Genomic DNA, 25,977 nt, shown 5'->3' on the forward strand with positions numbered 1-25,977 from the left:
CTGCAATCTTATGCTGCTGTTGATTGTGAGATGACACTCTAGTGAGAGCTGACCGACCTTCTACTGAAATCAATTACCGACTTCAGTTTCACTTAATCAGAAGAGAATCACAGCCTGAATTTCTTCTGGAAAGAAGACACTGGAAAAAGCCAGAAAATTACAAGGACAGCAGTTAAAACTTTATTCTTGCTAAGCCAAGTGGCTTACTGATAAAGATAGTGCAGAAAACACATATCTGAGTATCTGTGAAATTTGTCTCCTCTTCATGAGTTTAGTTTTATTTTATTTACTTGCCTGAGCATATTTAGTACTTTGTGAGAACTGTGTGTGGCAGAAATACAGACTACTACTACAAAACTGGCCAGAATGAAGAGCTATTTGTGTTTCTTCACTATAAAGACGATGTTTTGTCCATGATTTATTCAGATGAATTAGATGAATGCCTGTTCATTATTTATCTGTTATCGACATTAACTCTGATGAAGATGACAATTTCTTTATGAACTGTCATGAAATGGTGGTATCTCAGTACCTGGTATCATCTCTGCAGTGTGGGACATTTTTCTATTTTGCATACGAGTTCCTTGTTTCATCATATATTTACTTCAGCCAACAACTGCAAGGCAACTGCAGTATGAGAGCACACCTTTTTTTCTATGTACAGAACAAGTGTATATTCCATTTTCAGACAAATCTATGGGAAGAAACATTATGATAGGTAATCATTAGAAACTAAATGAGTTGTTGGTACATATTAAGAGTATCAACAGGCTACATACACTGTGCTGTGAGCGAGTGTCAAGTTCATTACCCTACTAATGAACAGAGCCGATTCCTTCTCTAGACAGAGGCCCCTATGTCTGTAAGCCTTTCTGCAGCAAATGAAAACCCAGAAACCATTAAAAAAAAAAAATCAGGTGTGCTTTCTGGTGCATTGCAAGGCTTTAAAATACATTTTGCTGAAGCAGTGAACTGACTGAGCAACGAATCCATTTCTTCAGCAAAACAGTGCAGAAAGCATGCAGACTGGTGCTGTTCAGATAGCAAAGATACTTAATGCATATCTAATGAAGAAGAAAAGATAGAAAAAGTGGGTACCTAATTACTGCAAGGAAAATAAAGGAATGGCCCATCCAATTATTGATTGAATTTATTACATCAATCCTCTCGCAAATCCCTTCAAAAAATTGTCAAACCACATAAGTAGAAAAGACATAAAGAATCAATTCAACGGTCAGTTTATATAAAGAACAATTCCTTTTCTAGGTGTTTTTTTACCCTTTCATAATTTCTAAAGAATTGCAATAATACACTTAGCTGCTCCTGTAAGGAAACAAATCAGAATCGATTTTTGTGGTACTGCATATGAAAAAAAGAATCAAGATAAATACCGTGTTCAGGTTCTGAGACCCTTATTTATTTAATACATCACTCTTAGAGAGTCTCTGGTTAATATATTTAAATCCACATGAGAATTTAAATACTATTCAATATAAGTAAGGATGGCAGAATCTGACACTTTGTTAATTCAGTCATTTGCCTTTCATAGTGAAATATAGCTGTGCTTTAAATTTTAACTGTAAAATGGGCTATGCAGAGCTGTTCTAGATTTTTGTAGGCATGCAGACAGTTCAGCAAATATTGAACTCAGCCTGCAAGAAAAATTTTGCTAATATAGAAAATTTCATAAAAAAAAGGGCACACCCAATACGGCTTCTTAAATTTAACTGCAGATTTACTTATATACCCTCAGAAACACATAGTCTTGAAATATCTGAACAGACTGTATCACGGAGGAGCAAATGACCAGTAGGATGTGCCATCTTTATGACTAATTTAAATTAGACTTTGTAACATCTAAGAATTGCCAAAGTGTTGTAGGATCAAGACCATACACTGTGAATTTGAACTCTCTTGTTTGGGTCTATAGACATTTTGAATAACAGGATCTTGCCAAGATATTCTAACAGCATATTTTATAAAGCCTCCTAGTCACTGGGCACATACTGGATAAAATCATTGGTTACTAAAATGAAAAATTAACCACATTATGTCACTTGGATTGTCCATTATCTCATTGCATAATTACTGGACCCAATTTGCCCTTCACTTTTGTTGATGTGAAATGAGAATACTATTATACTACAGTTTGTATGACAGTGGGTCCACTGGTGCCCTGGTTTTAATATAGAGACAAAAATCTCCTTATCTGTAAACTGTAGAAATAGTATGACATTTTGATTCATAAATAAAATACATATTTTAAATATGTGGCATACTACTTTAATATAATGCCTTTAGTTCCTGACATAAGACAAAACACTTCCTTAACATCAGTTACCATGCATTAAGAAAGCTTAATTTCAGTTCATGCTGTTACAAAAAAAACCCTCTGATTTAAAATATTCAGTAATAAAAACTGAAAACACTTTTGATGTCATCAGTAGTGACTCTGCTTTATGTTTTGAAAGGAAATCAAATTATTACTATTATGATTATTTCTATTCCTTTCCTCTCTTTGTTTCCCCTCAAAAATTGACAATGGCATTGAAGTCAAATTAAACATCTGTTTATAGAATAAACTGGAGTGCTACTGACAGCTGCTGCTGAATGGCAAATGTTCTACAGCTGTCAGACTCCTAAATTAACAATGATTTTCATTTACAAACAGCAAACAACAAGAAAATTATGGAGTCTTTTTTTTTTTATCCCACTACTTGAAATTTATGAAAAGACAGACTCTACTAGAGACTTAGCCAGAAAGAAATCAGAGTTTACTGTTTTATTTCCCCACTAACTGGGACCAAAATTCAGACAAAATCAGATTTCAGTGCAAGATACTACAGAGAACTTCCCTCCTTACAGGTTTGTCTCTAGGATATGTAAATAGGTTTAATAATTCTTTGAGGATTTATCCTTCTCCAACACAAATTTTATCAATAAAATATACTATTGAATAAAAATATTTTCTTGATTTTTTGATACATCTTTTTAGATGTGTAAATACACAGCTACCTCAAACAAGCAGATTTTTTCAAAATTTTATTTAAAATGTTTACATAGTAATCACATCTGAATTAGATGCTAGGCAGCAATGTCCACCTGTTTAAAACAAATGAATCTGAATTTTCATATGTTTAGAAAGCTGGAGCTCAATGAAGAGTTTCAAGTTCAGTGCAGTTATGCATACATCAATATTTTCATTAATAACTTGAATGATGGAATAGAGAACAAGTTGCTGACCGCAGACAGTATCAAGCTGCAGTTGCTTAAAATGCAAAATAGTTCATAAATCTGAGGAATTCTGAAAAATAATGTTAAACACAAAGTCCTAGTTTTAGATAACAGTAATTATTTGTACAAAGACAGAAAGGAAAAAGCCAATGAGAGAAGTATTTGTTAGCAGGATGAAGGAAGTCCAGGGGATCAGAAGTTGAACACAAGTAAATGTTATTCTCTTATGAAAAATAACAAACACTACGGTGGAAGCACTTTCTCTGAGACCATGTATAGTAATGCAAGGCATAAGTAGGATTAAAATGCCTAGTTTGGGGTACCACAATTGAAGAATATGGATCATTAAGTTCAGACAAGACTAATGAGAACAGATAGCTAGAAGGGGAAAAGACTGAAGGAGCTGGTGTTGAGTAGCCTAGAGAAAAGAAGACTGAAGGAAGGCATGGGTTGAAAAGAGGGTTACAGCACCTGAGAATAAGGGGCATCAGAAGAATCATTTTAGCAAAACAGTAGCAATGACAAATAAGTATTGGCACCACTTCCTTATGGGGACTTGCCAAGGCTCCACCTTTAAGAAGAGGTGGACAGGGGCAACTCAATCTTAGTTCATCCTATTGTCATGCTGTTGTCAGAAAGTAAAAGTTGGTATTTCACCAAAGTCCCTTCTAACATCATTTGCTACGGCTTCCCTATTTATCTTCAAGTTTGGGATGAGAAAGTAGAATTACTAGAAAGCATTATACCCGATTTGCTACTTCATATGATTTTTCCAAGTGCACACTTTAAACACATAGCAAGTATCCTTAGAACAGTGTTGAGCATCTAGAAGTACCAAGAAATTTGGCATGTATAATTGTTAAGAAATAAAAAAGAAAGTTTTAAATACCCCCTATATATTTGCTGATTACCAAATGACAACACAGTTGACTTCTGATCAGTTCTGTGTTTATGTCAACTATTCATCTTAATGATTAATCTTAATTGCAGAATTTCCCCAGAAAGTCTGGAGAAGACAGAGTAATGATTAAAAAGAGAACTGATATTAGTGTCTTATCATAAAGTATCTTGTATTTCTCTAATGTCTGCATTCCTACCCCACTGCACTTCAAAGGACACAATTTTTTATTTTTTGTAAAACAGGTTGTTTTACAAAAATACAACTATTTTTGCAAAATAGTAACTATATGGACCAATTAAAGAAATGTGCCATAACACTGATTTTTTTTTTTTAATATGAAATTATAGGAGGCATTTTCAAGGTACAGTGTGAAACAGTTAAAAATATTACCTTTTATAATAAAGCCATAACTATATTCCCCCTACCACTAGAGGAAAGACTATCATCCTCTCCTTATACTTTTTTTTCTCCCCACATTGTTGCTCTATGGCTTTGTACTCCTGAAGGAATAAACCCATCTTTCAGTAGCAAAATCATTACGCTGCTTTGCAACACTATGCCTTTGCAAACAAAACAGCATATGAATGAATCTAGCTAGATTTTATAGGGTTACTATATTAATTGTGCTGTAAAAAAAGATTATTTAGAAGAACACAAGATTACAAGAAATCCATTTACAACACTTTCCAAATTCACGTGGTCCCATTGTGAAGTCAAAGAAATACTAAATCTGTGAGAAAATGAAAATGAAACAGATTTTTGTTTTAAATGTAGATGTGTTTAGTCTGTAGATCCAGGGAGCTGCTACTGTATATATTAAAATGCAAATATGCATTTTTACAGTCTAATATTAGAGCTGCTATAAATATAGAAGCTGTATAGAAATGCAGAAGGTTATTCTTCCTTCCTAATACAAGTAAACCCTCTGTAGGTGGTTAGCCTAAAAATGCAATATAGGGTTGTAAGTTAGTTACACTGCTAAGTCCTATTTGTTTTGGACAAAAGATAATAATTACCTGGATGAAGAAAATATTTAAATTATTTTTAAGGAATTAGAATACTGCAGTACATGTTAGTATCTTTTCCATCTTGCAGTGTTTTATAAAGACATTGACCTCTAGTTGTTTTTGAGAAAACAGAGACATTGAAAAATGAGTTTAGCTGTATATGATAACCCAGTGTGAAAGGCAGGAATGGACCCAAATCTACTCACTTCCAGTCTATGTCCCTAGCCAGTTAAAGCTGTGCACATTTCTCTTACATCAACTCCTAAAAGTGAAGAATAGGGAAAAATGAAAGCAGGTCAAAAAAATTAGTACATTTTCTATACATCAAAGGTTGCATTGGTTCTAAGACCTGTTAGGATGTACAGAGATATCTTAGACTGATATCTTAATTGTGTAGAAATACATAAAGTGTCTACATAAAATACATTATTTAAGCTATACACAAAGAAATATGAAACTATACTGCTATTATCTGTCAAAAACAAAGTTCAGAAGCTACCCCTATTATCGTGCAGTAGTCAACTGGAAGATACAGATTTATATTTTTTTTAAACTTAATACAGGAATTTTGATCATTTCTCTGTGTGCAGAAGAGTCATTAATTCTACTGGGAAAAATCAATATAGTTATTTATAATATGAAAACTGTTATCTTCTATTTTTTCCATAAACGGCATATAATTGTTACTGAAAGCTCTTTCTAGGCAAGGAAGGCAGATTGTTCTCTATTTTTCCTTGGCCATTATATTTAGTAAAAATGGAAAGCTTTCAGTAAATGCTTTATAACTGTGCTCAATTGCTCCAGTATTAGTATTCTAATAAACAATCAGGTAAAATTGTGGACATGTAACTATCTGGACAATGGCACGGGAATACTGAAAGAATAAATGGAAAAGACTGAATAACAAGCTTAATATCCAATTGAAATAAGCAGGGTTTTTTTGTTGTTTGTTTTACACTGGATATTTAGAGGCATGAACTCATAGCTCTTCAACTATATATTAGTAGCTCATCTGCTACAAAATAAACACCATGATTTTTCAAATCCACAAATCTCTTGTTCAAGAAATACAACTCGCAAGTATTCAGGAATCCTAAAAGAACATGTAAAATCATCATATTTCACATATTTTATAAGAAATAGGATGTATTTAAAGAAACACCCAATTAAGCATATGAAAAAAGACTTGAGCTATATATTAATCAGGTAAGCATCCTGAAAAATCAAGGAAAATTGCACATATTGGGGTAAGTGCAGCCTGGCAAAGAAAATAAAATGTTTTAGTGGTGAGAACATCAGAGGGGAGCAAAGAATCTACTTATACTGCTTAATCACCTTAGTCTAGTAACCTGAATAGCTTAAAACCTTGCCCCACTTCTCTTCCCTCTGCCACCTCATAGGTACTGATGAGGAATTTGGGACAAGCCTGAAAAGTAACACACAAATTTGTCAGATGTAATTGTACATAATTCTTTTTTCTTTACTGTTTCTTACTCTGATGATCTATCAGATGTTCCTGTTATATGACTAGCTATAATTTCAGAAGCAGCACTGTAGCTTCCACCTATTTAAAGGAGTCTGACTGATGCAGACCCATTCTCTAGCTCATTGACAACTGAAACTTCTTTCTGGTAGGAGAAGATCTGTGTAACTTTTTTTTGGTGATAATCATAATATCAACACTTTTAGTAAGAGAGATTAATTATGAAATGCATTTCATTCTGACCATTTTGATTTTCTTAATGCAGTGTTACTGAGTTGCTCGTATATTAATTCACACACCACAGGGATGCTGTTGTGTTTTGTGGGTTTTGTTATCCAGATGCCTTGTGCTCTGTTTCTGGCCCAAGGACTCCCTGGTTGGATCTCATCGTGAGTTTTGAGTGTACAGAAGAGATTTGGCTGCATCTCAAGACAGTTTCAGTACGTATATGTAGTTATGAACTCATGGGGGGTTTGTGACATTTGATTCCTTTGCATTTGGTTCTTCTTTTAGTCTTTCCAACATCACATTTCAGGGTAGTGTTTACCCAGGGTGAGGTGCCAAGTGACCTGAATGAATATAATGTTTGAAGTTACAAGAAATCAAAAAGTACACGTTCAAGAAGCTCTAGCTGGAGTTAATTTGCTCTCAGAGCTTTGAAGGCTCGAGAGCAAGAGGGCTGTCAGAATCCACGTGGAGGTTGGAAACTGAGTATTATATCCAAGTCGTAGACCCATGGGCTAGTATTGAAATTGTGCTTGTGGGTATGATAGCTTTGCTGCAATAGCAAACTATCTAAAAGATTTTTTCAATACATACTTGATATACTAAATATATCATAGCTTTTATTTGGAAGACTTCAATTCTTTAAAACTCCTCTACTCTCTTTTGACTACATATAAACAAAAAACAATGTAATTAAAATCATGAAGGTAATTACATATGCAGAAAAACAATAGGTTTCATACTTTTCCTCAAAAAATACATTCGGGTAGCTTCTGAAGCCAGCAGAGACGCTAGAGCAGCCAAAGGAACCCTTATTGCTAAGATGTGAATGTATTCTGTTGATTTATCTTTTTATAATAACTTTGTTCCACAAGGCAAAACTTTCTGTTCAAGTACCCAGCGCTGTGATGAGGTTGACTACACAATTTGACAGCCGGCAATGCATTCCATTTCCATTAGTTCACCCTAAAAATCAAAGTGCTTAAAATTGTCTTGCAGTGTCTGGGGCCATCCCCAAAGTGATATGCTGTTTCCCCATTTCATCCATCTGCAGAAACCATTTTAAGATCTCGTATGCTGAAGTCTATGTACCTTCCTATGATTGGATTTAGCTGCAAAGTGTTCCTAGCATACATCAGGCAAGTGGAAAGAGAGCTTAAAGCTTGAGAGTCTTCCAAGCGGTGTGTAACATCCAAGTAAAGTCTTCTGTCTTCAGTGAGGCTCAAGCACAGGCTTAAGCATTTGGACAAATAGAGCCTCAGCTATTGTTTGTATCCTAGAAGTACATTCAGTACACTGGCAGTTTTAACGAAGAGTCTAGAAGGATTCGATCCTTTAGGCTATTTCACTGTCATCACTTAGTGGGAATGAAGAGAATGGATGAATTGTTCTCCACTAAACAATTACAGTGCAAGATCATATGTTAATTGATCCCCTCTTCCCCCTCCCAATTCTAAGTTTTCACACAGAGATGTTTTAGAAAGCAGTGATAAGTCAAATTCAAATATATGTTCATTTTCCTAAACTTTGTATTTTGCAGTTACACAGAAAGCTAACGTGCTAAAACATTTATCATCCCTTACTGACCCCTAGAACTACAGATTACCATCGTCTGTGTCACTTTATGCTTGTCGCAACCAAATTGATCCCATGCACCATGCCTAGAAAACACCAAGAAGACTACTAGCCAAATGAGTTTTTATGGATCGGGTATGTCTAACGTGTGACTACATTTAACTTTTCTATATATTGAAGTCAGTAAACCAGACATAGTGAAAAGGAAGAAGTATATCCTTTTTATTCAGAATAGGCTCCAAAATACTGCCATTCTGTTTTGGAAATTATGAAAGAAAATGATCAGATAGTCTCCAAGGACTGACACAGATATGTATTAATATTAAAAAAATACTTGCACTCCATCTCACACAGAAAAAAGAAAAATACAGAGGGCTTTTGTTTCCTCTAAAGTTCAGTGCTTCAGATTTTTTCCATTATGAGTTTGGACTTAACTATTTATAATAATAACTGCTTTTAGAATTTTGTTTTTATTATATCAGTAAAGATCTCACAAGTGACAGAATAATTTTGAAAATTGCATCCGACATTTCCATGCTATTCTATGGAAGCTGCCTATAAAGAAGCTTTATAAAGAATGCTGACTGTAAACTCTAATCCAGATGTGGTCAAAGCTTTACATACAAAAAGAAAATAATGTAAATGTTGTTAATGCCAAAACCACATCAGTGACTGCTATACATGGTGTCATGGAAGTCTGCAGAGCAGCACAAATGCCACATTATGATGTTAATTTCTGGCATCAGCAACTGGTAATAATGGTGACTTTCATTCTTTCTTTGAACTATCTCAGGAATGGAGCACGCACTTACCCTCTGAGGTCAATAAAGCAACCATTGGGAGCAAGCTTGTATTTTTCACATAATTTTTACTGGAAAGTATCTAACAACTTCCTTTCACTTTCATCAGCACATACACACCTAAGATATCCACAACACACTGTAAATAGGTGGTCATAACACCAAAAATTTTTCCTTTCCCTGTGAACTTCAATTTCTAAGATGTTCTTTTAGTTGTCCAAACAGGAGCTGGTACCAGTCAGCTAATTTAACTCTGTATTAGCACTTTATTTTTTCGTTGGCTCTACTGATATACACCCAGCAGTCTGAGAAGGTTGTATGCCCCTGAGTTACTCTGTACAGTGTTTAAGGCAGCGACAATTTCATTCTTTCGTGTGTGTAACATCAGAAATGGAGTCCTGACTGTGTTACTTTTTTGAAACACCTCCTCTCTGCAATAATGTGAGTACTTCACAGTGCAAAAATCAGAGAGTGTTGAACATCCAGCATGACTTGCCCAGGAGAGATGACAGAGAAGAAACATATATCAAGGTTCCTGCAGTTGTTGATACTTACTACATTCCTCTGCTGCCAAGAGGCAGGCGGACCCCTGAACCAATGTCAGTCACAGATGATTAAGTTTTAGTGAGAAAAGTATAGGTTTTGGTTCATTTTTTTTCCTTAATGGCAATTCTACTTAGGACAGTAATGGAAAAAAAAAAGCCATCAGCTTGTGTTGCTGCATATAATTATTGGATTAAAGTTTAAATCTTGTCTCTTTAAAAGGATGTATAAAACATCACCACGATATTATTACACTACTGAACTAGTAAATAGTGTCTCAAGCAATATATGTTATGCAACTAAGAGGGAGGCAGTCCTGAAGGGAAAAGCAAATAGCTTTACTGATAAACAGCTCAGAAACACTGAAAGAATCTTCTTGATTACTTCTTGAAAAATTCCTTACATAAACTTTAACACACAACCTGCCTGCCATCCAGCAGGCTTCACAGTTCTGCTGCAGTCCAGTGTACACTTAAGCTTAAGAAAAGACTGAAAAGTGTATTGTTGAACTGCTTCAATGCACATGAAAACAGATGATATTAAACAAAATTATTTTACTGATATCAAGAGGCAGCAGGTAGAAGCAGACTGCCAAAGATTTAAGACCGTTCCACAGCCGGTGTCAGGGTTGGAGCTAGATCACCTTCACAGATGTGGAAGACGGGGGTGTTTATCTCTTGTGCCAATCAGGAAAAGGAGAAGGAAATGAAGCACAGGGTGAGAGAAGAGCATGGGCCTTTTGCTGGGGGAAATTTTGCAGCCTATTCAGAAATCAGTTGCAATTTTAATAACATATTCTCCTGAACTGGCCTAACTATCTTCACCACCTTTGTGCTAGCATCTCCTTAAAAGTCTAGAGGTGTTTTGTGTCTCTAAAGGCATCCCCAGTACTGATAAGGCTCCTTGAAATTCTTTAGTCTGCTGCAGGGCACATTTTAGCAATTCCAAAGGCTTATCCCAGACATAGATTCAAAGCAAGCAAAGAAATCCCAATTGACCATGCATAGTTGACCAATCTGTCCTATTAAATATGACAAGCAAAATCTTAAGAGGTAGGGCAATGTCTCTCTGGCAGTTTCCTCTGATACTCTTCATAGTAAGAAGTGACTTAAGGTTTCTACAGACAAATGGGTGGCCCTAAAGCAAAATGCACCTGCATAATGCTACCTTTGTCTATTGCTTAAAAAGCATGAATACACATGCTTTAGAAATAGACTGTAGAAATGATAGAAAACATCAGTAAATGATCACCAGCTCTAAAATGAAAGCATTCACCTCTAAACAAACAGATCTGTTTTTACCGATAAAGGTCCATTTAGAAAATCCTGATTCTACAGAACATTCCTATTGTTCATTTCAACTAAGATCACGTTTTTTACCCAAATCTCAACCAGATGGATATAATTTTGATCTTAAAGATTCAGTATTCTTTAGGTGAAATAAATGGCTGAGAGCCTACGAAGTTCAATTAGGGTTACCAATTCAATAGTTACGTAAGGCCTGGAGTAATTTTTGAATACTTGGGCTTTAAGTTGCTAACATTTAACTGTGTAAGTAGAACTATCCTTGGTCAAGTTTATCAAAGGGAAAAAAAGCATCTAAGAACTCCAGTAATTTTTAACCTAATAAATATTAGTGTTCTTAACTCAAATTTTACTTTAATGGTTAGTTTGATATGCCTTAAAGTACTTACTTCAGGATTACACAGCCTGTACCGGTAGGAGGAGCCGTCCAAAATACTTGAATGCGTGTCCTCCTTCTAGGTGTGCTCTCAGTAACAGCAACAGGACAATTACTCATGAACTGTGTTTCCTCTTCATCTATGATCTAAGGAAATATAAAGAGAAGAATGTGAAAAGATAAGGACACATAGCCAATGTCTCTCAAATATGTTTTGTCAGTTCATGTTTTCCTTCAGTGGGATTATTTATAACACTCTCTGCTTAGCTTAGCACTACTTTGGTAAATTTATTTATAACATGCAGATCACTCACTGAAATGAAAACAAAAAGCCGACAAAATAAAGAGAGGAGAACAATTCAGTTGCAGGTGAAGCGAAGTTAGTCCTTTCTGAGGATGGCTGCAAAATAAATGGTTTGTTAGATCCTGATTAGTGGAGCTTCCTGCAAATGTTAATAAACTGAAAATAATAAAAGATGCATAATTTCATTTTTTTTTTAATATTATGGCAACTGGTTAGGACAGGTGGAACATGCTAGAGAAGAAGGGTTTGAGTTTGTTTATTTTTTGTTTGCTTTTTAAACTAGCCTTTGTTTAAACAGTATTATTTTTAAGGTATCAAAAGAATCTCCAGGTCAAAGGAGGCAATATGTGAATCATAATCATCTATAATTCAGAGACTAATTATTTAGTCCAATCTGCACACATTTTTGCTTTTTTGATTGATTGGTGTTTAACAGAAAGGTTTAAGTGGTATAGGTCAACACAAAACCAGAGAGGCTGATTTGGAACTGGTGTTGTTCTAAGGATTTTACTGAAAGGTGTCTGTGACAAAATAGCTTTCTCACTACATATGTACTTTATGGATTGTACTTAAAGCCTTCTGTTCATCAGATCTCAAAGAAAATTCATCAGAAGCTGCCAAGTTTTATTTGGAGACAGGCAATGCTGTTGCAATGCTTTTGCTGCTGCAAAATTTCTCTGCAAAATTACTCAGTGGTCCACTTTCATTCGATGAAGCCCCAACTCACACTACATTAAATCAAGATTCAGGCAATGAATTAAAAACCTTACCATTTTGAGAAAGAAGCTGCATTTACGGATTTATAACAAGACTCAACTCTGAAGGCACTTTTCCAGAATTCTGGTTCTAATAACACACACTCTTTCATCAGATTACAATAAAAAAAAAAAATCTTCTGGCAGTAAACATAGCTTTAAACAAGTATTTTGACAAAAAATATTATTTTATATTCTGAAAAAATGGCAATATCTATTGTTTGACCAGATATGCTTTATTAAGCAAGCATCCACGTTGTCTCACCCAATGATACTGCCAGCATTACCAAACATTTTCAGCTAATTTAACAAACATTTCTGAGTTTCCATGGCAGAATAGAGGGGCACTGGCCCAGAGGAGTGCTGAGAAACTCTATTTAGCTGGTCAACAGGGTAATGGTTAATTAGCCATTAATATTATTCAATTTTTTAACACTTCGGAGAATCTGTGTAACTGAACACAATGTGTACAGTTACTACTTTGCTAGATTGTAATTAATGTGAAGCATTGGGAAGCATGGGATATAGCGTAGGCTTAAACTGGCACTGCATGGTTTCTATTTCCACTTGATACAATTTAACACATTTAACTCCAGCATCAAGAAATCCCTAATGTACAATTCTGTCTTGGCCATCAACTGTATTTATTCTGTTTGCCTTACTCCTGCAACAGTAAAATAAAGAATAAAACTGTTTACTTACCTCTCAAAAAGGTTGTCTCAATTATTCAAGACCATATCAATCGACCTTTTATCCACATCTTACAGTAATTCACTCTCAATCAAAACCCAATTTTGGTGGAAACTGAGTGAAGAATGGGTGATTTTATACCATCTTATACAAAATAAAATACTATTGTACATTATATAAGAGCAGAATAATTCCCATTGAAAGGGGTCTTAAGAGGTTCTGAAAGTTCTTAAAAAGGACAGCTTTTCTAGAAAAAACAGAAATATTGAAAATTACTGTTCAAGTTACACTAGTTCCACATTCTCTTGTCAGATGCAAACTGCTGCTGTAGTATCATAACTCACGTTCTTGGATAAAAGCTTTAAAAATATGTTCAATTCAGGTCAAGAAAGATTAAGTAACTACAGGTAAGTGTAAATACTTTACGACTGACCAGGTAAAAACTATTCAACAATGATCGGCGAACCTTTCACATATGTTGATTTTTCCAAATCTATTTTAGCTTCTCTGACACACACTTCATCAATTAATGTCTCTTGAGAAGCAAAACTGAAATGAACCTGTGTTCTCGAAGTATAAAGTTTCTATTTTCAGTTAACAAGAACTTAGCTGCTTTCATATCCCTAAATATCATTCGTCCACCAGCCATCATTGTAGACCCATCTGCGATGCATTTGCATCTTAAGTAAATTCTTATCTCCAGGTGAGTCAATCCTGCTTTTTCCCCCAACAATAAACGGAATCACAAGGAAGACTAAACCAAAATCCAACAACTAATACTTAAGGAAGGACTTGTGAGCAACTGTGCGTAGTTATTACAAGTCAAATTCCCAGCTCCTGCAAAACCAGAACCTGAAATATTTGTTTGAATTCTAGATAGTCACTAGGTTGGAACACATCCATGCCCTTTTCCAATAAAAACAGATGAACACAGAACTGCAGGCATATTTTGCACTTCTATAGCCTACTCAATTACTGCAACCTAGCAAGTTATGAATTTTCTCAAGGAATACAGATGGCTATAATGAAACAACTTAAAAGTTCTGGTTGCATTTTAGAACATAATCCTTGAAGAACAGGAAGTGGTTGAACCTCAAGGCTACATCACCATTTCCTGCATTGCTAACCATCAAAGCAAGACAACATGCAGTATGTGTCTACTGAGAAAACCTGACAATAAAAGAATAAGGTCCTCCAAAAAGAGTTCCTTTGAAGAAACATTAGACATAAGCTTTCATAATAAACACTCCTAATGTTGACAGAATACAGTAAAGAACTCCTAAACTAGTTGGAAAAGCTCAAATGCCAGTTGATCTGAGAGGACGAAGGAAAATGTTCTTTTTAGATATTTTATAAAACTCAGAAGAATTATACAGATTCCAGGACTTCAGGTAAATATAAACCCTTCTCAAATATATCTGTTAAACAGATGGGGTTTTTGCCATATCCACAGAGGTTTGATTCTTTATAAAGTTCTGAGGGGTAATACAGAAAGGGTTCACTACTTCTGCAAGGATTCCAAATGACACAATATTTTAGGGTGGTGGATGATATTATTGCACTCACACATAACACAGGAGAAGTATCCTGGCCAACTTCAGGGCCAGGAGAAAAAAAAAAAAAAAAAAAGATATGTAATCTCTCAAAACCATACAACCCTGATTTTTCTTCTGGAATCAAGTCAGGCATAAAGGAAATAATTGGCAGGAAAAAGGCACGCAGATTAAAATGTAGCATTTGCAAAATTACAGCTTCTAAACCCCAGGTTATCTGTAATGGGAAGCCTTACATTTTCTGGAATGGGCCAGAAAATTAACTACATGTTGGACAAAATTCCTAAGATCTAAAATAAACACTTGGCCAAAGAATCCGAGGTCTCAGAGGGTCGTTCTCTATGTGACTAATTCTTTTGAATCCAGAAACACAATGTCATTAAGTCTCAATGTTCTATTTAGGTTTTGGTGTGGTTTTTTGGTTCTTTTTTCCATTATGACTGTAATATTATTGGACCAATTTATTCCTTCGGGGAAACTAGTGCAAATCCTGAACAAGACTCTTGAAGTTAAGCTAGATTTTAATGACTGTCACAGAAAGTAGAATTTGGCTGAACTTGGGTAAATCTACAAACATGGAAGTAAGCATATTAAAAGGGAGAATTTACCAGCTCCAGGGTCAGTCTTGCATTCTTTGCATATTCCAAACATTGACAAAGTTGAGGACAAGTTTTGGGTGTTCCTGAAAAGCAGGACTGGATGACTATTTAGTTGTTAAAAAGATGAATGAGTGGTTTTCTTTTCTCAGAATTGAAACGTTTCATGCTGAGTGATGGAGCTTGCTATCTGTTTCTGATTTCCATAAACTGTTAGTCAAATAAATGAAACTGGGCAGTTGTTTGTCTGTTGTTAAATTTATGCAGTGTTTAAAAAAAAAAAGTCAAAATGCTATATGCCACAAAGAAAGGAATTAGTATCAAGTACAAAAGGAGATGAAGCTATATAAATCCTTTAATGGCTTGTGTCCACTTCCTTAGTTTAAACCACTGGCTAGGATCTTCAGCCCCATTTCTTGTTCTGTGGACACATCATCATTTTCCACCCACTGAAACAGCTGTGTTCTACTGGAACAACTGAGTTTAAAAAAACAAAACAAACAAACAAAAACAACCCACAGAAAAAGTTCACAAGATGAGTATTTTTGTGAGCAGCTTTCTTCTTTGGAAGAGCTAATATGGAGTCTAACTTCCAGAATGTTGCAAAACTATCTTCTTGAGGAAACTTTCCCGTCATAAAACAAACATTGGATCTACATAATAGTAATAATATTTGTCCTTTAGGGATTAATCTAGAACAGAGCTTATTATGTGGAATGGAAAACTAATGATGTACAAAGTCAGTTTAAAAAAAAACACACCTCAAAGATACGCTTCACATGACCAATTTCTATGACTAAAGGACACAGTATTTCCTGCAGAGTCTGTGTTTAGAATAAGAATCAGAACTAGGGCTTTTTATGAAATGTCAGTAATCAACCTTGATGCAGACTATGATTCAAAGCTGTATAGCACCACCAAGCACTGCTGGGCTCTCAGTAAGATTTGCCATCTTTAGCACTACACCAGAAGACTGGAGTTACCCAACAAGTAGCCACATCTTGGAGCACTGGAGCAAAGTGTGCAAATCTGTTGAAGAAAGGCATTGCTAAAATACACTAGTAGATTATCACTATGTTCTGGTGACTTCTAGCTCAAACTTTACATAGATATGCCACAATGTTGTAACTGGAAATCAAATCCAGTTCTGTAATCATTACCTGAGCACAGTACAAGTCATATGGCTCTCCTCCTACCTGCCTGTGTGTATCCTACCTGCTCATTTTTTATCCCAGGCACAAGGTAGTTGGAATCGTGGGGTGGGGGAAAAAGGACCCTTCCAGTTCTACATAGTATGATGACAGACAGACAGATCAAGTCTTCTTTGTATATTAGCAAAAGGAGAGGAAGAAATATAGGATTTCTAAATCATCTTCCAAGAAATGAAAAAGAAAACAAACAAAACAAAACCCCAAAAAGCAACCCCGCAAAACCGCCAAATATTTGTGTGTAAGATGTTTTAAGAAGAAGTATTTAAATTCTGTCCAACTATCCTTCTCATCTTTAAAAAAAACAATTTGAATAGTGTGTTCATTGAAAAAAGGCTGTGTTGGATGATCAAAATGAAAAACAAGAATCCTGTATGAGAATCTTATGCATTCAAGTGTCCCAAAAATTTTTGCTATCAAGAATCTTATACTGTACTGCGTGTTGCTCATCAGTCTAAATAAACCTGAGAGCTGTATTACACCTATTGCAGAGCAGGCAGTAGAGTCTATTCTAAGGTGCAATTCAAACAAAAGGAGGAAGAAAGCAGTTCAATGTGACGACAACCTGAAGTGCATTAAAGACAAAGCACTACACTGTCAGCTTTTACACTAAACAGCCTTTTCTGCCTGACAGACTGTCTAAGGAAAGCTCAACAAAGCAGCTATTTCTTCTTTATTCAATATATATCAAAAGAGAAGATGTATATTGGCAGACACAGATAACAATAACTTGATAGCATTTAGTAAGTGTAAAATATTATGTTGTATATTTTTTTTTTGAGTTTGAACCACTCTCAGTTAACTTCATCAGTGTTGTAACATGTTGAATTATAAGGCTTATGCTGAAGGCTTATGCTTGTGAATTGAAAATGGTCAATTAAGTAAAAGCTATCCATGAAAATCAAGAGATGAATGAACATAGACTGTTCATTCATGGTTGTGAATTGAGACAGTTTTCTTTTCATCTAAGTACTCACTAAAAGTGGACTTAAGGTCCAAAGTTTAATCTTTGTTTCCCATGAATTTTTCTCCTTGACTGTAACATTAACATTTCTATGAAAACAGTTGGGTAAATTTATTCAAGCTACTTTCTCAGACTATATTACGAGTATATTTGACAGATAATCCAGCTTTTCCCAGATAACATATTACTTTTATAATCTCTAACAGAGAAACTATATTAGGCATGGAAAGCTGTCATTATTCTCATAGCTATAAATTTCATTGGGTTCCATCTATTTCTTTAAAAAGTAGCTATTTTGTCTGAGAAAAATCCTCTCATTTCATGTTTGAAAGGCTGTTAGTAAATACCAAGTTCCACCATGGAAAGAGCAAAATCTTTTTAAATAGTATCACCTTATGAAATATCTTCAAATATTCTAGTTTCTTAATGCAGCCAATACTATCCACCAATCCTCATCAGAAATAGGAAATTATTCTGAAGACCGAACTTGCTTTTTTCACCTTGGCACATAAAGATTCAAAGTGCACCATCTGACTCTTGCCCAAGAGAGTGCCCTGGCATAAGCATCAGAGCATACAAATTAGTCACAGAATTAGGGACATCAGCACGAGTAAATTGTGTAAAGGAACTTCTCGTGATGTTTTGCGCAAAAGCAATGAGTCGCTCTGTGCCTTGCATGACAAACGGCTTAACTTTATTCTTCATGCTTTGTGCTCAGTCTACACAGCTCCTTTTACAACATTTGAAATGATGTATTAGGAGTCTGGGCAAGATAGAAAATTTTACTTTCAAAGAAATAGGACTTATGCCTCACCTTGATGTATAATTTAAACAAGTTAGACCTAAATCTAGAGTAAATTTACTGAGGTCCGGCTCTATGAGAACAATTCAAACACATTAACTTGTGGGTTGGGGTTTTCTTCATTACATTCAGGCAGTAGCTAGAAGACTGAATTTGCTTTTCAATGAAATCAGGGTTTGTTTATGGTCTAAATATAGTTTACTTTTGTAAACATGAGACAAGGAGATGAAAAAAGGGTACATTTTATGAACACTTAGTCAAATGGAAATGAAGAAATATTACTTTCAAAACTCTGTTCCAAGAATTAAGAAGCAGAACTTCCCTATTGCAGCCCTAAAACAGAATAATAACCAGCGCGGATGATGGGGACACTGAGCAAGGCTATGCTGTGGAGATCTTTGCTGGCCCCTCGGGAACAGAGTCAGTATTAATTAGAGCAATCCTCTAGCTGCAGTCCCCTTCACCTGAGCCAAGGCCAACCCAAAATAGCAGCTATAGAGAATCAAATCCAATACTAAAAAAAAAAAAAGTGGAGCACAACCACTTACATGCTTCTCACTGGCTCTCATGGATTTCTAGTTTCTCTCCTCCTCCTAATTGGAAGATCAGAGTGCAGACAGTTCTTCCAAGATTACAAAACTAAGATACTCATTTCCTATAAGACTATAACCACAATAAAATTCAACAAAAATAGATGCAGGATTTATTGTGTAATACATTTGCAGAGAAGAATGCAATACTCAATGTTATTGTCAAACTATTTCAGTATGAACAGTATTTATTTGGCAAAAAATAACCACTATTTCAATCTGATAAGAAATTTTCACAGGGAAAAAATAAATTTTGATAGGTGGTGTCTCAAGTGGTTTTAGCCTGGGAGAAATGTTTCTTGCTGAAGGAGCGTTATATAAAAAATCAACCTCACAATCAGGCATTTTTAGAAAACAATCACTTGAAAGCAGTATAAGCTTAAGGATATTCTGTCTTTTTTTGTGTAGTCACTACAGGTAGGACCTTTCATTTAAGCTTATAATACACACATTTCTTTGGAAAGAGAAAAAAAAACAACTGTTCCCATCTCTCCTAAATACATTCACTGCCATTTTACCTACGTATATATAATACAATTAGCTACCTCATATTTAAAAGCCCATTTTAATCTGATTTCCTAGATGAATAAAAGGCTTTGGAAGGTTGTACAAAGAAATAAATGTTATCACAGCCTCATAAATGAAAGTAATATAAAATAAGGCAATGTGGAAAAGCACTTGACTGGAAGAGAGATGTGAATTTTATTGGTGAGCAACCTTTCTCAAATCACTTCAGTATAGTCCATTTCCTAATTGTGAGGTGGTGATGTAGACATTGAGCTCCTTTTTCAAAACAATACATGAAATGGTCTATAAAAAGTATACTTATTATTATCTTAAACAGTTTGTTATACCTCAAATTGGCCTCAGACTTCAGGAGTCTTCAGTCTTCAGGAGAAACAGGAGTTCTTTGGGAGGAGATTAAATATGAGATGCCAGATCTTCAGCCTGCTCTGTGACATGCCAATAGCTCAAGTTAGATAGAAAAGTGGCTTAGAGAATCAACTAGGAATTCAAGTATGGGAATTCCAGGGAAGCCATAAAGTTGGAGTGGTCCCCTGAAGGGACCATCTGATCGCTGTGAGCACATTTTTCTGCTATATTTGTAAACTTAGCTGAAAATTAGCATTCAAATTTTTGCTATACAAAAATGAAAATCTTGTCAGCGTGTTCTTAATAATTTGTTAAAACTACATGAAACTTTTCACAGAAGCACTAGGATTTCTCCCAATTTCTGCAGCAACCTTCTTTACCAGCCTGAGCTCACGTGTCTTTGCTTCTGTCAATGCACATAATTCTTTGCACAAAAATCCCATTTATAAATGCTTGAAAGGATGTGTCTTCACTGCGACTAAAAGACATTTCACTAGTAAGGACTTCTAGACACCATTCAAGTCCAGTCAATAACATATTTTAAATTCAGTGGTCCAGAACTTCTGTTCACCATAAAAATAAGCTTTAAGCTCTTAAACAGATAAGAACTATAAATAAACAAAAACCTGACATTCTCATGTTCATAATGAAACAATACTTGAGATAGAAAACATACATGATCTAGTCCTAAAAACACCATTCTTGCCATTATTTCTAAAAAGCTTAACTATGAGCAGTCAATAAATCTGACCTTTATATCAGAACAAAACATATGGACTGGGTGAAAGTCATTATCTACTAATTACTACATTTCAGTAGTTTGGTAAAGTTGGTGTTAAATGTTACTGCTGATGTGTAACTCTCTCTTTTGAAATTAATTACATGATTTTCTTTTGACAAGATTATCATTCCTCATGTACTGTTGCCACAATTGCATATTGTCAATATTTTTAGCACCATAATGAGCAATGCACAATTAATGTGAGTGCCAGAGAAATATTTGCTGTGGACTCAGACAGAAGACATGGACCTTATCTTCTGCTCACACAGGCACTTCTCATTTATATTTCTGTGGCAAGGAACTCCAGGTTCATTGTCAATTCAATTTAAAACTCAGGAACTGCCATTTTTATTTCAGGGACAACATTCCAGATAAGAATACAGTTGCAAGACCAGTTGATCAAAGGAAAAGGAATGTTAAATTTGAGGAGACATATAAAACATCAGATAAGGAAGAAATTTTATAGCGGCTGGTCAAACGACATATATAGCTCTTCTACTGAAGCCACCTTTCTATGTCTCAGGTTCTCCCTGCAGGGTGATGATAACACAGCCTGCCTTCATCCTCAACCTTTCTCTCTCTTGCATTTGTCAGAGTGTTAATTGTCAGCCAAAGGAACCTTTTCTAACTATGACTTCATGGAGTACAAGGCGCAACATGGGCTTAAACCTAGATGGGGCTTCCTTACTAATATAATCAATAATATTATTATTATAGAGATGACACTTTTCTATGATACAGTATAAGATTTGATAGTAAAGTACAAAGGAAACGTCTGTTCTGCTATTAGGTAGACCAGAAATGATGAAAGTTATTTGAAAGACATAGTAAAATGTGGGTCTGCACGTTTTACTGGATCACCATTTCTCAGTTGCTTAGTTTGTTCAAGCATTTCATTTGTCCTTCCTTTTCAAAAATATTACGCTACTCAGCATTACGAATATACTGCCAAGAATAGCTACCTCACTTGGAGCTCCTCATTTAAGTTAAGAAGGGATTTAAGGATTAGCGAAAATACATATTTTTAATAGCATTATTGTCCTGTTGGTGTTGGAACTTTGAAGCATCAGCAGCTCTGGCACGTGTACTATTCATGTTCCTCATGAATGTCTCAATGCCAAAATATACATCCCAACCTAGTTCAAGCAGATTCCACACAAATTCCCATAGCGTTCAGATGACTGTACAGAACATAATCTATTCCAGAGAGACTTAATCCACTGCTAAAACCACATTTATAGCAAAAATACCGGTGATCTGTAACTACAGGCTTTATGCAGATAAATTTAAGAAGGCATTTACCTCCTTAAAGAGCTCTCAAATCTTTTGCTTAACAATTTGCGTCAGCCGTCAGATCCGGAATACTGTTCATACTGAAGAGCTGCAGAAAGTCAGGAAGGGTGTGTGGCAGCACTGACAGTAGTTGTGAACAACTATTAAAACCACCAAGTTCTTTGTGTTTGAACTAGTGTGTGCCTGCACATTAGGTAAGAGATAATAATCCAGGTGATGGCTCCTCTTACTTTTGATATGCTGATGAACTACCGATGCACAGATTCTCAAATTCTTTCCTTATTTCAAGGGCATCACAGATTACACAGTCTATTCATGAACAATTCCCCTGCCTGCCTCTGTGTCCAAGGTTTTCTACTAAACCAAATTTCACATTACTTAAAGTACCCTTCAGGTAAATTAAACATGTTTGCTGAGAGTTTCAAGGAAATCAAAAGGTTGTCCTTTCTCCCTTCCAATATGAGCAGATTTTGCTTCAGAAAGACACACTTGAGTCAGTCAACAGTGAAGACATAGTCTGGCAAAACGGAGAGTCTTGTGGGCAGACTTCAGATTTCTTTTCAAGAGTTTGGTAGGATCTCTTCAAATGCTGACTGAAGTCCAAGCGGATTAAGTGCTGTGACTAAACAAAATCTCACAACACCAAATATTAAAACCAAATCTATATTAAAACATGGTTTGGACACTTTTTCCTGAACACTATCTTGTACAAGATGTTCATTATGGGAACAAAACAATGACATGACTATCAGGAAAAAAAAGTAATTTAAAGCTTCAAGGTTTGTATGCATTTGGTTTGGGTTTGTGGTTTTCTTTCTCCAAAAAAAGTTCTATATTTTTTTGAACATAGCAGTATATTTCATCATAGTATAAGACATCTGCTGGAGAGCTGTACAAACTTCTTAAAGGAAATAAGCATGCAGCAAAAGGTTCTGAAAACATAGAATAACAAAAAATTTTTGTAAAAGCTTATAATAAAATTCTTCATAGCTCTGTAAATTGAAGCACTCTACTAAATGAGCTAAAAACTGAAATGGAACTGTATGAAATTGTACTTGTACATATATTAACACTATAAGGACTAACAAACTTTCCCAGGTTAAAAAAATAGATATAAATATATAGTGGTATCTTGCTTTCATATTAATTCCAAGCAAGGTACAATGATAAAGATGTGGTTTGTTCACTGCAGCTTTCACTCACTAAACCTGGCACAACAGTCAGAAGCACGCCTCAAAGAAGAGGCTTCCTCCTAGGCAAGAAGCCAACAAAATAAGTGGCATCTTCTCATGCAGACATCACTGTATTTAATTTCAAAAAAGCTACAAAACATTTGTAGAACTCTGCTGTTACATTAGGGCCCAAAACAGTATTCCCCCCTCACATCAGTACAATGGATACACTGATTCCATTTGCTTCAAGTGATATATTGAATAAAGCATTCACATAGTTGTACTTCCGCATTAACACATGGACCATGAATTTTGTAAAGTACTTGGCACACAAGGTTTTTTTGAACCAAATTATTAAAGACAGTGACTTTGATAAATCTGCTTCAGAAACTATTTGGACATTCTAAGTGCATTTCCAAGAAAAATGGAAATGCATAGGGGACAGCAAATTTCTGAAGGACAGGACTGAGGTGAGGAGGGCATGTGTGAAACCTGATCCTGCCGAGAGGGTGCCAGACAGGAGCCCAGACTCTTGCATCCTGTGCCACGACCACCGCAGCTGCTGCCACCGCCACTGCCCAAGGCTGGCAGCTCTGCCCTGGTCCGATGCAAAAAGAGCAGGAGGAGCAATAAGTCTGAGGAAAAAAGTGGGACACGACCTGCCTACATCCCCCTCCTTGACACTGCCAAGCCACATGCAAAATAAAAATCCAAGGTTTACTGTGCTGTCACAGAAGAGCTAAAGCTACGAGCAGAATTCAGAGCAACCCAATATATATACATATGACTAAGTTTTCATCTCCTGATGGTTTGGCATGGTTTATTTTGAAGTATAAGCTTTCTTTATGCATGTCAAATTTATGGCTGTAAATAGACTTTCCAATTAAAAAAAACTGTATTCCCATCTTACCATACATGCAGATGACAACACAATACCTTTAGAAAAAACACAAGTTTATCTCAGTCTCAAAGGGATTTAATTCTGATGAATATGTATTTCAAGACTATAAAGCTGTTTCATTTGAAATTTCATTAGGACAAGTAGAAATTCAATATATGCAGTTGTAGACCAAGAGGGAGGTAAGTACATTTTCTTTGAGAAAAAACCCAGTTTTTTATTATATTCATTAAAATACTAGAAAATTCATTTCCAAATCAATTTGACACATAAGGAAAATTTAAAATTGCAGATCTCTAGCATCAACCACCTTTTTAGTAATATTCCATTGTGAAACAGACAAATGTGTATGGAGTCAAGAACGTGAAGAATGGAATAAATTATAATGTGAATTAAACAATAAAAAAACCCTGTATTTATGCTGGCTCTATTTCCAATGCTTTATTTTGTGCTCTTAGCAAGCCCACTTCAAATACAAGAGATTTTTCTTTTACAAAAGGCACACATTCCACTATTTCAAAGGTACATTTTAAAATAAATTAACTTTCTAGTTGACTTGGTAGTATTTCTTGCTACACTGAAATTTAGGCTTTAGAACTCCTACCACCCCTAACTATAAGTAGTAGGAAAAACGTTATTTTACAAGATTTCCAGTTGCAAAACATTTTTTTTTTTTTTCAAAATAAATTCACCATTTTATTGAAATATCATTTAAAATAATTGGGAAAATGTAAATGCATTCAAAACAATCTATTTTGAAATGTAAATTATTTGATTTTTCATCATCTCAAGTATTGCGGCTTCGATATTTTATTTAATATTTATCATAAATAATGTAATAAAAAGAATAGTATACTTCAGTTTTATCTGCATATAAAGTGCTGATGACCTTTCTATTGGAAATTTCCAAGTGATTTACCTGTTTAACTAGTTAGCACTGTAGCACATTTTGACAGGGAAAATTTCTCATTTCAACCAGTTTCATTTTTTTTATGTCGTTCAAAGACAGCTCTGTGTACCCTTTTTTACTGCTAGCCCTAATTGGGGAAAATAAAGTCCTGTATTGTTTGGGTGTGGTTTTCATACAGTAGCAATAGAAGAAAACAGTAACATTAATCACAAAGCAGGCAAAATTTACTACATTTTCTACTGCTGATCGAAACTGTCTTTAATACACTCACAGTTCATGTGCTACTGACAGTCAGAGAGTCATAAGAGATACACCTATTTATCTGTAGATTGATATTACACATGATTCTGAGAAATCTTGAAACCTTATTCATTGCATTCAGTGCCCACATTATTCTGGTCAGTCAAATATGAAGAGACAAATATGAGGCAAAAGGTAGCAAAGGTGTTATGCACAAAGAGTAAAGTGTTCACTTTCCTTTGGGCAAACGATCAGTTTTTCACGCAACAGAAGAGTTGACGTCCTCCTACTGCACTTCTAAGAGCCATCTGAAAAGACTGACAAAAACTGAGGTCCTAAGCAGCTGAACTTCACCTATATGTGCTCTCATTCATGCTTTTCAAAGAGATAAAGATTCACATACTTCCATGGAAATGGAGACAGAAGAATAGTAACTCTACAGAGAGTTTTATGGCAGCACACAGGAACTGGAAAGAGACAGGCACAGACACATGCGAACCACAGTGCTTTTGTGCTCATCTTGTGTACTTCAGCATGACGTATCTTTCTTATACCTACCAGCACAACAGCTACAATTACTGGGATTGTTTTTAGGGACTCCACCATATAGAAAGAATTAGACCGTGTTCCCATATTTTAAAATCCCCATGTTAAATTATACACTCATGGTTTGAATGTTATACATTTTACAAACATTTGTTATTTTATGCATGGACAGTATTTACATGCAAGACGACAAATGACTGTTTAAACATTCCTGACTTGGGAGGCAAACATCATATGCACAGAGCAGAACTCCTGAAGTTTAGTCATGGCTGAAGTGTGATATGCAACCTTGAGTAAGTTGCTTCAACATTCACTCTTCTGTAAAGTGGATATGATAAATTCACATTCTACCAA

The 25,977-nt window shown here is 35.3% G+C and overlaps 1 protein-coding gene across 1 annotated transcript in view; it reads right to left on the reverse strand.

Moving 5' to 3' along the window:
* Positions 1-25,977, reverse strand: part of SPON1 (spondin 1) — a 188,115-nt gene that overhangs the window by 140,622 nt on the left and 21,516 nt on the right. The window contains exon 3 of the mRNA XM_074149656.1: positions 11,462-11,595. Coding sequence (XP_074005757.1) covers positions 11,462-11,595 — 134 coding nt within the window. The remainder of the gene's footprint in view (positions 1-11,461; positions 11,596-25,977) is intronic.

The sequence above is a fragment of the Numenius arquata genome, chromosome 6 (genome assembly GCF_964106895.1).
Source record: "Numenius arquata chromosome 6, bNumArq3.hap1.1, whole genome shotgun sequence".
Lineage (NCBI taxonomy): Eukaryota > Metazoa > Chordata > Aves > Charadriiformes > Scolopacidae > Numenius > Numenius arquata.